Source organism: Acomys russatus, chromosome 1 (genome assembly GCF_903995435.1).
Source record: "Acomys russatus chromosome 1, mAcoRus1.1, whole genome shotgun sequence".
NCBI classification, from domain to species: Eukaryota; Metazoa; Chordata; class Mammalia; order Rodentia; family Muridae; genus Acomys; species Acomys russatus.
The window spans coordinates 79,157,103-79,171,531 of record NC_067137.1 but is presented as its reverse complement, the minus strand read 5'-3'; the positions used below and the strand labels follow the sequence as shown (position 1 = coordinate 79,171,531).

Below are 14,429 nucleotides of genomic sequence, written 5' to 3'. Positions count from 1 at the left end.
TCCTTGGCAGGGGGCACGGTTGGTGCCGGTAAGCGATGCAGGTCCCGCTGTTCCCGTGCCCCTTGCGAGAGGCCAGCACACCCTGGGCTAGGGGGTACCTGAGGGAAGGCAGCAGTCGCCCTGTTTATAGGGACAGTCATTTGGGATACACGCCAGCGAGGACGTGCTCTCGTCAGGCAGCATCTACCAAGTCAGAGCAGAGCTTTAGGTGACGGTACCTGGCGAGGCGACTGTTGTTGAGTAAACTTCACTTTGCAGCCCTTTTTCTGCTACTAAGCCTTAGCAAGAGAGTCGAGACCCACGTTCACCTCACCTTCTTTTTTTTTTTCTTTGGCTTTTCGAGACAGGGTTTCTCTGTGTAGCCTTGGCCATCCTGGACTCACTTTGTAGACCAGGCTGGCCTCGAACTCACAGCGATCCTCCTGCCTCTGCCTCCCGAGTGCTGGAATTAAAGGCGTGCGCCACCACGCCCGGCACTCACCTTACATTCTTTTATTTCCTGAGCCTGGGCTAGAGAGGTGCTTGCTCTCGAGGTGAAGTGGTGCACGATCTGACTATGTAGCTTGGAGCTTGCTGTGTAGACCAGGCTGTTCTCCACCTGCTTTTGCCTCCCACATGCAGAGACTAAAGGTGTATGCTCAGTTTTTATGTGTATATTTTCAGATCTGACCAATTATGTTGGATAACCTTTTAGGGGCTTCTCCTTAGGATGGAATAATTCTCTTTTTCTTGGAAGTCTTTAATTGCCTGTAGCTCATCATCTAGAGTTGTAGGATGGCCCCCTCTGTATGGTAGCATGTTCTTGGTTAGGTCTTATTTAGGTAGCCATGTTGTTGAGATTTCACGGGTGGAGAGCCCTTGTCATTTGTAGAAAACACAATCTAGAAGCTGACTTCCTGGTCTTCCCGTTTTTACAATTTTTCTGTCTCCCCCGCCCCCCCCCCTTCCGGGATGTTCCCTGAGCCTAAGGTGTAGGTGTTGTGTTCTAGATGTATCAATTGGTGCTGGGCATCCCATAGTCAGTTGTTCTCTACATTTTGACCAATTGTGGCGCTCTGTAATGGTCTCCGTGTGCTGCAAATAAAAGCGTCTTTGTTAAGTGAGAGCTACATTTATCTGTGGGTATAAGAATAGGGAACTAAGTTGTAGTTAGGAATTATGCCGTCCTAGGAAGGTGGCAGTAGGACGTTCCTAGAACTAGCTCTGTAAATCAGGCTGTCCTGAAACTCACAGCAATCTGCTCGCCGCTGCCTCTTGAGTGCTGGGATTAAAGATGCGCGCCGTCATCACACTGGGCACTGGTCTTCCTTCCTGAAAACTCCGATTACACCTAAAATGTCTTTTCATTTATTTTCCTGAGTTTCTGGCATATGTTCTCATCTATGCCTGGAGTCGACAGTATTCACTGTGGTGTGTAGCTAGCTTAGATTGTGGCAAGTGAGTAAGTAGGGACTGGAGACTGAAGTCAGTTGACAAAGTCTGGCAGCCCTTGCCCATTTGGGCTTCATACAAACAAGTGGAGCATGCTCAGTTTGCCAACCCTCCCCCCCCCCCCCCAAAAAAAAAAAAAAAAAAAAAAGACTGGCAGGCCTTCTTCTCCTGGGCTTCATGTACCTAAAAGAATAGTGGAAGAAAAAAAAAAAAAAAAAAAAAAAAAAAAAAAAAAAAAAAAAAAGCCCCTGTTGTACAGACTTGGGAGAGACAGTTGCTTTTTTTCTCAGCTCCCTGGCCTACTCCCACTCTCAGGAGTGCTTTCTCTTTCTCAATAAACTGTGCCTATTTTGTTTTCAACCATGTGTCCATGTGCCATTGGGGCAGTCCTTTGTCATGAAACACAAGTGCCTTAAATCCTAATACACCCAGCTATGGTTGTTTACGCATGTCTTGACCTCTAGGCTGCAGGGTTCCTGGGTTCTGAGTTGTGTGTGCTAGCTACAAGACTTAGCTAGGGTTCGGGGAGAACAGGTACGCAAAGTGTATTTGCAGAACGGAGAAATCAGTCACACATGTAGCTACACTACATAAATTATAGAGACGTGTGCTACTTGTTTAACAAACAGAGCAGCCTCGTCTTAAATTCACATTTCTTATATAAGTGGATAGCCATGGTCTCAATTCTGATTCATCCTCCCTCTACCTTGGGGATGGGGCAGAAAGCAAACTTGAAATGGATTCAAGTTCTAAGATGAAATGTGAAAAGGTAAGAGTATCACAGGGAAAGGGTTTTAGGTAACAACCACCACCACCCAATCATCAGGCAGTGACAGGAAGTGGGAATGGAACCAAGGGCTGTGGGGCAGCTGGACAAGTTCCCTCCCAGTACACCACATCCCTAGTGACCCTACTATAACTTCCTTAAGGATTCTTTCTCTCTCACACACATGCACACAAACACACTGACACACAAGAACTTTGTTTGTTTGTTTGTTTTAGAGACAAGGTTTCACTGTGTATCCTTGGCTGTCTTGGACTCGCTTTGTAGAACTCACAGCGATCAACCTGCCTCTGCCTCCCCAGTGCTGGGATGAAGTTGTGCACCACCCCACCTACCTGGCTCCACACAAGAATTTTTATTTGTTTGTTTTTTCACACAAGAATGTTTAAATAAAACCTAAAAGCAGTAACTTAAGAAATAGAAAAAGCAAAAAAAAAAAAAAAAAAAAAAAAGAAATAGAAAAAGCTGGGTGGTAGTCGTGCATGCCTTTAATCCCAGCACTCAGGAGGCAGAGACAGGTGGATCTCTGTGAGTTCCAGGACAGCTTGGTCTACAAAGCGAGTCCAGGACAGCCAAGGCTACATAGAAAAATCCTGTCTCAAAAAACAGACAAACAACAAACAAAAAGAGGACCTGCTGGACATAGCAACGCAGGCTTTTAGTCCCAGCACTTGGGAGGCAGAGGCAGGTGGATCTCTGTGAGTTCAAGGCCAGCCTGGTCTACAGCCAGGGCTATACAGAGAAACCCTGTCTCAAAAAAAAAAAAAAAAAAAAAAAAAAAGGTCTAGGCATGGTGGTACAAGCCTCTAATCCCAGCACTCAGGAGACAAAGGCCTGCAGACCTCTGAGTTCTAGTCAGTGCTGTTCAGACAGTCACACTGAGAGTGAGTTGAGAGACAGTGCAGGGTAGTTGAATTCATGACAGTTCAGTTCCTGGAATTCAGAGGCAGGTTTTACAGGACAGTTATACAGAGAGAATTTGAAGAGAGAAAACAAGCTAGACACAGGTGAAGACAGACAGGACAGCTACAGCTACACAGAGAAACTTTGTCTTGAAAAACTAAATGGGGGGAAAAAAGGAGTATTTGTAGAGGAATTTAACTCAGAGCATGGCCAGAGAATGAAAAGGAGCCAGAAGATTAGAATGGATTGCTAGAGTTAGTTTGAGGCCAAGCAGAGCTATTCAGTTGCTTTTTTCTCAATGAGAAACTGAGAGAAACCAATTTGAGTCAGTCAGTTTGGAGAGGAGTTTGAGGCAGAACAGTTGAGTTGAGCCAGCTAGCTGGAGTTCAGAAAGAGCTAGAAAGGGTGAACTAATTCAGCAGTAAGTCTCAGAGGCTGAAAACATCCTAGGCCTAGGTTAGATTGTATGGAGGCTAGAAGCTTCCAGGCCTAGATTAGCAGATGGAGGCAGTAAGCCTCAGAAATAAAAATTACATCAGGAGAATAAAGTTTCTTTTACAAATACCTAAAGGAACAATCACATCACTACTCTTTGATTTTTTTTTTTCTCCCTTGAGACAGGGTTTCTCTGTGTAGCCTTGGCTGTCCTAGACTCACTTTGTAGACCAGGCTGGCCTCGAACTCACAGAGATTCATCTGCTTCTGCTTCTCAAGTGCTGGGATTAAAAGTGTGCACTACCACTGCCTGGCCATATCACTACTCTTAAGGGTGTCAATGAGTGTGTTTCCAGAGAAGACTGGTGAGTGAGTTAGACAAAGTGGAGAAGATTCGGCTTCAGTGTGGGCAGGTACCTGGAGGGCCAGTGATCTTTCTGGTACTTACAACAGTACACCCTTAGTCTTCAAGCCTTCAGGTTCCGAGGCCTTTGAACATGGACTGATCCATGCTACTGGCATCTTAGGGTTTCTGGCTAGCAGGTATTTGTTGACTCTGTTTCTTAACAATTAAACTTTATTATACAACCCAACTAGCTTACACAAGAAGGAAAAAAGGTTAAAGGGACAAAAGAGTGAACCTTCTGGTATCCGTTCCACGGGACGGGTCCTTAGGTGTCTCTCTGGCCCACGTGCTGGTCCAGCCTGTTCGCAGCTCCCCACGTGCTCAAGCCTGGGCTCAACTTGTTATTCTCTCCTCCCCACCTGCCTGAGTCACATGGGAAGGGCGGTCTCCTTCTCCCATTGAGGGTCAATTAGAAAAACACTAGCCTAGTTGGGGTTCCCAGGTCTGCTTCCTGAATTCCAGGCCCAGGATGGCTCCACTCAGGTATTCATGGGGTGCCCCAAGGGTAAAGCCTGCCAAGACTGCTTCCACCTGTGACAAAGCTTAATCTTTCCCACAGGTATTACATGAGTCAATTTTTATAATAGATTTTCCTTACCAATATGGATATCAATAATTTATCTAGCTATCCATCTACCCACCTATCCTATTGATTCTGTCCCTTTGGAGAACCTCGAGTAACACAAATTTCATAGTCAGTAGTTGTTCTAGAAAGCACCATCATCATATCACCACCATCATCATCATCATCATCATCATCATCATCATCAATAGGGTCTTGCTATGTAGCCCAGGCTGCCCTGCAACATGCTTTATAACCCAGCTGGCTTTTAATTTATGATCCTCTAACCTTACCCCCTAAGTGCATTACCACACCTGACTCAAGAAAGTTTTTTTTCTTTGACAGGGTCTCAGTAGGCAGCCCTAGCTGGTCTGTAATTTTTTCTGAAGCCAGGCTTCAATTCACAGGGGAGCCTCTGACTCCTGAATGTTGGGATTAGAATCTACCACATCTGGCCAAAAGACAGAATTGTACTATTAGCTTCATTAATTGGTTTTGGTGTTTCCGAAATTTTATTTTTAAATTAAAATTAATTTAATTGTGAGATGGTCTTACTATATAGCTTTAGCTGGCCTGGTACTTGCTACATAGACCAGGCTGGCCTCCAACTCAGAGATCTGCCTGCTTCTGACTCTCAAGTGCTGGGACTAATCCCACACCCAGCTGGAACTGGTTTTGTCTGATTTACCTAACCCTGAGATCACTGAGAATGCTGTTTGTCACTGAAAGCAGTGACATTTGAACTCAGTGGTGGTGCTTGTCTAACAAGTGTGAGACCCTAGATTCAATTTTTTGGTTGTTTGTTTGTTTTTGTTTTTTGAGACAGGGTTTCTCTGTGTAGCCTTGAACTGTTCTGGACTCACTTTGTAGACCAGGTTGACCTCGAACTCACAGCGATCCACCTGCCTCTGCCTCCCCGGTGCTGGGATTAAAGGTGTGCGTCACCACTGCTAGGCCCTAGATTCAATTATTAACAATCCTTCCTTCAAAAAAAAAATGTTGAGAAAACAGGGTCTCTCTGTGTCCTGGGCTTGCTTTGTAGACCAGTTGGTCTTGAACTCACACCAATCTGCTTGCCTCTGCCTCCCAAGTGCTGGGACTAAAGGCAGGCGCCACCACTGCCTAGCGGGACCATAAATCCTAATGATGAACTATATCCAATATAATAATTCAACTATCAGCAAGTCGACAGGTGTGTACACTCAAACCTGCAGAAATATATTTTCCAGATTGCCAGAAGCTTATTGCCATAATGCTAGCTAATCTCTCAGAGCTGGCTAGGAAAACACAAATGCTCTTTAGGTCCCAAGACAGCTGATAAACAGGCCTGCCAAACTCTTCAAGAAAGCCCGACTGCCCAGGAGAGGCATGCCACCTGCTTTTGCAAAGCCAGTGTTCTCCCATCAATAGCACCTGGTGCTGCATAGATGAAAGAAAAATAAGAACCAGGGAGCTGGAATGTTTCTGCATGGTTATTTTCTTACCTTGTCTAGCATGGAAACTACTCTGGGCCTGTGTCCTATCTGATTTTTTAGTTGTATTTCATGCCATCAAAGCAAGATAGATAAACAAACAAACAAACAAGTAATAGAATTGGAATTGGGAGGATTGAGATCTCTCTCTCTCTCTGTGTAAAACAGTAGATTTGTCAACAGAATTTGACAACAGAAATTAAATCAAAACTGGTCTTTACATCGGCGACTCTTTTCTTTTATTATGAAATAATTGGGTATGGATTGTTTACAAAAAAAAAAAAAAAAATCCCAAAGTAGCATACTTTAACGAAGTTTTTAAGTTCTCATGAGAGTTCTTATGCACAGGGCTTTCCCCCGCCCCCCTTAATTGTGGTACATTCTGTAGATCTAGTTAAAGGTTTTATTTCAGGGCAGGACCCTGTAGAACGTTAAGGTTTCTGTGAAAAACGTGGCACCTAGATTTTTTTTTTTTTTTTCATCAGAAACTTATTTGTATTTTGAAATTGTTGTTGTTTTGTTATCAAATTACCTGATAAGCAATCTTTATTTCACATTCTTTTCTTCAAATTCACCCACCTGAACTGCTGAAGCCCAGTATTTGAGATTGAAGCAGCAGGATATAAGAAGTGTGAGTCCTCTATGGGCAAAATCTCTCCTACACTGGAAGACTGTTACAATAAATAAATAAATAAAATTTAGCTAAGTACATTGAGGTATCAACTATACTAAGGGTGATACAGTCAAGTATATCAAAGATCTTAAACATTATTCCCGTTCCCTGGAATGACATCCGTGTATCTCTTGGAGGAGTCTGTCAAGTTCAACTAAACATCCGTCGTTTAGTAAGCGGGAAAGAAACCCCTACCGTTGACACCTACTCATTGCAGTTGATTTAGGTTGTCTTATAAGTTTACGCCAGTAGGTGTCGGTATTGAGTGAAGGTAAAAGTCATTTCTAAGTGAACATTAGAGTTTAAAAAAAAAAAATGAAAAGGTTGCGATCGGGATGTATTACTATTCAAAAATGAATTTTGAATAGTATTCGTGGTCTTAAAGAGTCAAAAGGAGACGGGGTCTCGCTATGTTGCCCAGGCTGGAGTGCAGTGGCTATTCACAGGCGCGATCCCACTACTGATCAGCACGGGAGTTTTGACCTGCTCCGTTTCCGACCTGGGCCGGTTCACCCCTCCTTAGGCAACCTGGTGGTCCCCCGCTCCCGGGAGGTCACCATATTGATGCCGAACTTAGTGCGGACACCCGATCGGCATAGCGCACTACAGCCCAGAACTCCTGGACTCAAGCGATCCTCCTGTCTCAGCCTCCCGAGTAGCTGGGACTACAGGCGTGCGCCACCGCGCCCGGCGGTAGCTGAGGGCGGCGGGGAGATACTAGAGTTTAGGGCTGGAGTGACGTCACCTGCTGTGCCCGCCCAGCCTGCCTTAGAAATGTCACTCAAAGCACACTCTTGGACCAATGTTGTCGCACTGCGCACGCGTCACGTTTTAGCGTTGCATTCTGGGTAAAGCGTGGCGCCCATGAAGAGCGCAAGCGTGCGCCTGTTCGCTCCTTTTTCCTCTTTGGCTGTCTGAAGGCAAGATGGGTCACCAGCAGCTCTACTGGAGTCACCCGCGGAAGTTCGGCCAGGGTTCTCGCTCCTGGTAAGAAACGGACTGTGGCGATCGGGGAAAGGGCCGCTGTTGGCGGGGCTGCCAGGGAGACTCAAGTCCCGCGGGCGGCGCGGCCAGGCCAGGCCTTTCCGAGCCGCCATCGCCGCCGCCGCCATTACGGGCTTGTGCTAGCCCCGGCCGGCCCTGGTGCGGGGGAGGGGGGGTCTTCGGTGCCGATCTGGCATTTAAAAATGACATCCTTTTTTCCCCTCCTGCCATCCAGCCGCGTTTGCTCTAACCGCCACGGTCTGATCCGGAAATATGGGCTCAACATGTGCCGTCAGTGTTTCCGTCAGTACGCGAAGGACATAGGCTTCATTAAGGTACGCGCCCTCGGACGCCATCCTCCATGATGCGGGCGGGAACCTTAGACCAAGACCCACACCGCAGGCCGAGTTCTAGTGAAGGGCTTAGTGCATTTTAAGTGTCAGGTTGAGAAAAATGTTTAACTTTGTAGGAGATACTACAAGCTTCCACGTAGTAACTATTTTCTAGCCGAATTCGTGGCTTAAGTATTAGGCTGACAATGCTTGAGGCTTAGATTTCGGTCCTACTTTGATTCCTCAAAAGTCTTTTTTTTTTTTTTTTTGGTCAAAACCAAATTTGTTTGCTTTTTGGTATAAGGCTCACCAGCCTTCTGTTTATTTGAACCTATATTTTTGGAGGGAGGGGGTGGCTTCAAGACAGGTTTTCTCTGTAGCCCTGGCTGTACAGGAAATGTCTAGACCAGGCTGGGAGCCCTGCTGGGATTAAAGGTGTATGGCGTCACGCCTGCATTCAGGACCGGTTTTTAAACAAGCTTGTGTTCAATGAGCCTACACCTTTTTTTGTTGTTGTTGTTTTTTTGTTTTTCGAGACAGGGTTTCTCTGTGTAGCCTTGGCCATCCTGGACTCACTTTGTAGACCAGGCTGGCCTCGAACTCACAGCGGTCCGCCTGCCTCCCGAGTGCTGGGATTAAAGGCGTGCGCCACCACGTCCAGCCTACACCTTACTTTTACACATGCTCTCTGAGGTGCAGCAGAGACTTTTAAGCTCAGACTTCGGAGTGTTGACCAAATAATTACTGTAAGCCTAGTGGTCGGATTTAGAGATTTGAATGACTCAGATTGGAGAACAGTTGCTGGCTCCCACACTCAGGTGATAGGCATAGGGTGGTCAGAGGTGGTTTTTTGTTTTGTTTTTTGTCTTCCGGACAGGGTTTCCCTGTGTAGCCTTGGCTGTCCTGGACTTAACCTTGTAGACCAGGCTGGCCTTGAACTCAGTGATCCCTCTGCCTCCTAAATGCTGGGATTAAAGGCGATCGCCACCATGCCTTGCTAGTTTTTTGTTTTTAATGTAACTAGTAGCTGTGAAAAAACACTAGGTTAAGGTATCTTGTGTGGTATTGTATTGGGAAATAGTGCTTAGAGGGAACCAGTGAAAATGCCAGGATCCCATTCTAAAGTAATAAACTCCCTTATGTGTTTTTTCTTTGCAGTTGGACTGAGCGACCTTGGGTGGATTATTCAAGACTGTCTGCCCAGTGAAGCGGATCATGCTAGCCTTTGTACATAAAGAATAAAAAAGTGAAGACCTTTATTCCTGTGTACTTGGGGTTTTTTGTTTGTTTGTTTGTTTTTCTCTTTGTTTTTATTGCCAACCTGGCTTTAGGTCCTTTCCTTGCCTCCTTAGTGCTGAGAGATCAGTCTTGAGTTTTTGTTGACAGAGGTCTCGGGCTGACCTCATACTATTATATTGCTGGGGATTACCTTGAACTCCTGGTCTTATTTATACCCCTAGAGCGTAGGGAGACTGGCATACTCAATGGAGTGTGGGGTGCTGGGATTCAACCCAAGGCTTGCATGTTAGGTGAGCATTTTACCAGTTGAACTAAATCCTCAGTCATATTAATATCTTGGGGGTGGAGATGTGGTAATTTGGTGAGCCTGGGTTTGATTCTCAGTACCCATGTTGTGGCTTAAACTGTCAGCTCCAGTTCCAGGGACTTGATACCTTCTGTGGCTCTGGGCATGCACGCGGCTCACAGACAAATACTTGGTGATGACTGGCACAAACCTAGAAAGCTCATCACTGAGGACTTGTTCAGTAAAGGACATAGTGTGGCTTTTAACATGACTGGCTGTCCTGGAGTTGCTTTGTAGACCAGGCTGGCCTTGAATTCACAGTGATGCCTCTGCCTCCCAAGTGCTGGGGTTAAGGGCGTGCACCGGCATGCCTGGTTGGAGAGATTAGATCTGATTAAAGTGTGTGGTCTTTGGACATGGCATACTTGTGGGACTTTATTAGATAATAAAGTTCTTATCCTGGTGATAGTGGTGCATACCTTTCATTTCAACAATTTGAGAGACGGAAGCAGGCCAATATTTTGAGTTTGAGGCCACTTAAAAGGCTACACAGAAACCCTGTTTTGGTAGGGTTTCCCCGTATTTGAGGTTTGTCTTGAACCCTGGCTGTCTGCTTTTAACCTCTGGTGCCTAGACTTAAAGTGTAGACAACTATGTTTTGAAGTGGTCTTGAATTACAGCCCTGGAGGTAGAGGCGGCTGTCTGCCTGGTTTACACAAGCAGTCCCAGGGCTGCACAGTGAGGCTTTGTGTCAAAAGCCTAAAGGGCACAGGTGGGTCAGTGGGTTAAGCTGTTAGCCACCAAGCTTGATAACCAAGAGTTCCATATATGGAACCCACAGAGCCAGGTAAGTCTAGCAAGTTGTACCATGGCATACGCGTGTCCTACCCCTGTGTGTGTACAGAGGGAAATTATAAAACAGCCCCGTTTAGTCTGAACTGAACCAGATGACTCAAGGTTTGAGAACCTGGTAGGTCTTAGGTATTCACCAACTTCAAATGCTGTACTAAATTGATAACAGGTGTATCAGCACTGCCTGATAGTATTGAAAGAAAAAGGAAGCAAGCAACTGGCTGTAGCAGTCAAAAGGAAGCCTTGCTTTTTTTTCATTCCAGTTTGTTTGCTTTTGTCTTTTTTTTTTTTTATTGTTACATCTCAGTGGTTATGGAAGCCTCTTTACATCTGTGTTAAAAGTGTGTAGGAGCTCTCAGATCCAGTGAGTGCTTAAGAGGCTGAGGCAAGAGGAAGTCAATTGGAATCTATGCAAGTGATCTTGGGTGGTGCAGGCTGGAGTTAGGTAGGCACTGACTTAGGAAGATGACAAGGCTCTATGTGGGAGGTGGAAGAGTTGCTGTTGGCAGAACACAATGCCTATTTGACAACCAGTTGGCTTTTTAGGAAATGCTTCTTTACTGTGGAGTGTACTAGAGTGGGAATTGGAAATAGAATTTTCACTGTCTAGAGTATAAAGGCTTATATTTTCAGCTCTCATTGAAGATGCATGAAAGAAGATTCTTGGGTTATTTGGGGTTTAGGGTTTTGCAAATGGGCGGAGGGTGGAGATCTGAGCAGGGTGTGGTGTGTGCCAGTATCCCCAGCACTCAGGGTGGAGGTAGGAGAATCAAGAGAAAAGTTTTCCCTTTAAAAGCCCAGGTCAGCCTGGGCTACATGGACTTGTTCTAAGCAGAGAATGAACTATATTGAGTGCATCTGACTAAAAGGATTGGCAGTCACTGCTACTTAATGTGACTGGAAAAGTGACAGAAGGGAAGTTGCTGTGGATTTTGTCTGCAGTTTTTATCTAAATTTTTTTTTTTGTTTTTCGAGACAGGGTTTCTCTGCATAGCCTTGGCTGCCCTGGACTCACTTTGTAGACCAGCCTGGCTTTGAAGTCACAGAGGACTTAGAGCTCATGGGATCGACCCATCTGGGCCTTTGGACAGAAACTGCCGTTGTCATCTAGGTGTGGTGGTCTGTGCCTATAAACTCAGTATTTGGTAGGTGGAGGCAGAAGGATCAAGAGTTCAAGGACAGGACGGGCTTTTGGTGGCTCACGCCTTTAATCCCAACACTTGGGAGACAGAGGCGGGTGGATCTGAGTTCGAGGCCAGCTAGGGTTACACAGAAACCCTGGCTCGAGCACCTCTGTGCCCCCACCCCCCAAACATTCAAGGACAGCTTAGGCTAAGTAGGGAGTTAGAGGCCTCAGTGGCTGTCAGGAAGTGTCTAAGAAAGCTCTTTTTCAGTCAGCTCTATTGCAGACTGAGAGAAGCTTAACATTCATGATTAAGTGTGAGAGCAAGTCTCTTGACATGAATCTCTTGGATGAGCTGAGCTCTGTTCTAACTTGATGGCTCATATAAATTCTGTAATACATGTGCTGTGCCTTAGGGAACGTAAGAAAGGCACTAGGCAGTCCCAGCCCTTGTATGTGGTACTGGCGGGAGGCCTGCTGTGGAAGGGTGGCCTGGCCGCTATACCAGGGTTTGAATAGGACTCTCAATGGAGACTGCTGGACCTTATGCAAAGGACTTTACAGGCGTTTCCTTAAAACCGAACTAGAACTTGGGTCTGTCTGACATCATTGCTTAAGGCTCTCAACAGTCACAGCACACTCATGTTTTCTCCAGGTATCACTTATTACTTCTTGCCTTGCATATCTACAACAGGAAGATACCTGGCTTACTAGCAAGGGGCCCCCAAATAAACTTTGGTGACAAAACATCCTATGCAGATAGTCACTGGAGCATATAGGATATACTTTAAGGTTGGGGTCCGGCTTTAGTCTGCTTTGGCTTTTGGAACAGGATCCTGAATGGCTTAAACTGCAATTTCTCAACAGCTTGGGCCTGGGAAGTTAAGATCAAGGCCATGGAGTCCATCTAGTGAAGGATATGGTCCACAGATGGTTCTTTCTTACATGTCCTCGTGTGGATGGGGCAAGTGAGTGTCCTTGGGTCTTTGGGACACACCTTTAATCCCAGCACTCAGGAAGGCAGAGGCAGAGTTCAAGGCCAGCCTGGGCTAAAGAGTGAATTCCAGGACAGCCAAGGCTACACAGAGAAACCCTGTCTCAAAAAACAAAACAAAACAGAGCCAGGTGTGGTGGTGCACACCTTTAATTCCAGCACTCGGGAGGCAGAGGCAGGCGGATTGCTGTGAGTTCAAGGCCAGCCTGGTCTACAAAGTGAGTCCAGGATGGCCAGGCTACACAGAGAAACCCTGTCTCGGGGAAAAAAACAAAACAAAACAAAACAAAAAAATAGAGGATACTAATTTTATGAGGGTGGAAGAAACTGTCATGATGTACTCATCTCCTAAGGGTCTTACCCAAAATCATCACCTTGGGGATTAGGGTTTTAACATAATCTTGGGGTGACTCAAACAGTGCCTTTTCTACAGCCCTGAGGACTAATCCCCACTTTATAAATGTAGTTGACAGGCACAAGGATAGTATATAGCCCAAGGTTCAAACCAGGCAGTAATTTGAAAACCACTCTTGCCACTAAACCATAAATGCCAATCAGCAGGGAAAAGCTTTAGTAAATACTTACATCCTTACAGACAAAGAAATAATTTGCAGTAAAAAGTAGGAAATCATGTGTGTAATATGATGTCATTGTTACAAAAGCAAGCATGACAGTGTGTTAGCAGTGCTGGCCTTTGTGTGACAAATGTAGATGCAGCATCAGCTTAATTAGAGCCGGGCGGTGGTACACGCCTTTAATCTCAGCATTTAGGAGGCAAAGGCAGGCTTCCTTGTCTAGGATTAAAACCTACAGAGCAGGTTCCAGGATACCCAAGGCTACACAGAGAAACCTCATCTTGAAAAAAACAACAAACAACAAACAAACAAAAAGACTCCATTAGGCCAGGGGGTATGGCTGCTGTGTATAGTATTCCTGGTATCAGTACTGTTAGGCTTCTTTTTCTTAAGCCAGCGTTAATTATTATTGCTATTTTTTATTACTATTATTATTATTAATTGTAGGTCTTTTCTCATATAGTATATGCTAATTATAGTTTTCTTTTTTTCCACTTCTAGTTCTCCCCCTCCCATCCCCTCCAGATCCACTCACTTTCATTAGAAGAAAACAAGTGTCGAAGAGAGAACCCCAAGGTGAGGGGGCAGGGAGAGAGAGAGAGAGAGAAAGAGAGAGAGCGCAAATATGACAAAATATAATAAGATGAAGCAAAAATTTATATCAAAGTTGGAGACTACAACACAACCCAACAGGAGGAAAAAACATGTGTAGGCTCAAGGGCTCTAGAATTTTCCTGTTTTCAGGATAACTGGTATTTGTTTTAAAAATTATTTAATTTAAAAATTATTATACATTGTTATGTGCACATTCATGTGAGGTTACATGCATGTGCAGGTGCCCATGGAGGCCACGGGTTATGGATCTTGCTGGAACTGGACTTAGAGGCAACTGTGGGTGAGCTGCCCAATGTGGGTATAGGGAATTGAACTCAGGTCTTCTGCAGGAAGATAAGTGAGCTATCTCTGTATGCATGTATGCATCTGTATAGTTATTTATTTATAAGTATATACATATGTGTGTGTTGAGGGGGGTATGAGGAAATGAGTTCAGGTGCCACAGAGGCAGGAAGATTCTCCAGATGTGGAGTCACAGGCAGTTGTAAGCCTCCATGTGGTCTCTGGGAACCGAACTCTAGTCCTCTGAGAGAACACTAGGTGCACGTGCTGCTAAACCATCTCTCCACCCCTGACTGCAGGTATTTCAATTGTTCCTTAAGCATGGCTTGCAGGGATCTTATTTCTGCTTCATCTAGAGCCTGATAATAGTACCTGATGTTGGCATGTAAGTGGCCTGCTCCCAGGTTGCATAGCAACCTCTGACATCATCACCTGTCCACCACTAAATGTGCACTAGGAGCCCAGGAAAAAAGGAAAGACC

The 14,429-nt window shown here is 45.4% G+C and overlaps 1 protein-coding gene across 1 annotated transcript; it reads left to right on the top strand.

Moving 5' to 3' along the window:
- Positions 1 to 7,538: 7,538 nt before the first annotated feature.
- On the top strand, positions 7,539 to 9,251 carry Rps29 (ribosomal protein S29). The gene is made up of 3 exons (XM_051153975.1): positions 7,539 to 7,653; positions 7,886 to 7,985; positions 9,141 to 9,251. Exons 1-3 carry the CDS (start codon positions 7,592 to 7,594, stop codon positions 9,147 to 9,149), a joined length of 171 nt encoding a protein of 56 aa, XP_051009932.1. The 5' UTR covers positions 7,539 to 7,591; the 3' UTR covers positions 9,150 to 9,251.
- The last annotated feature ends 5,178 nt before the right edge of the window (positions 9,252 to 14,429 follow it).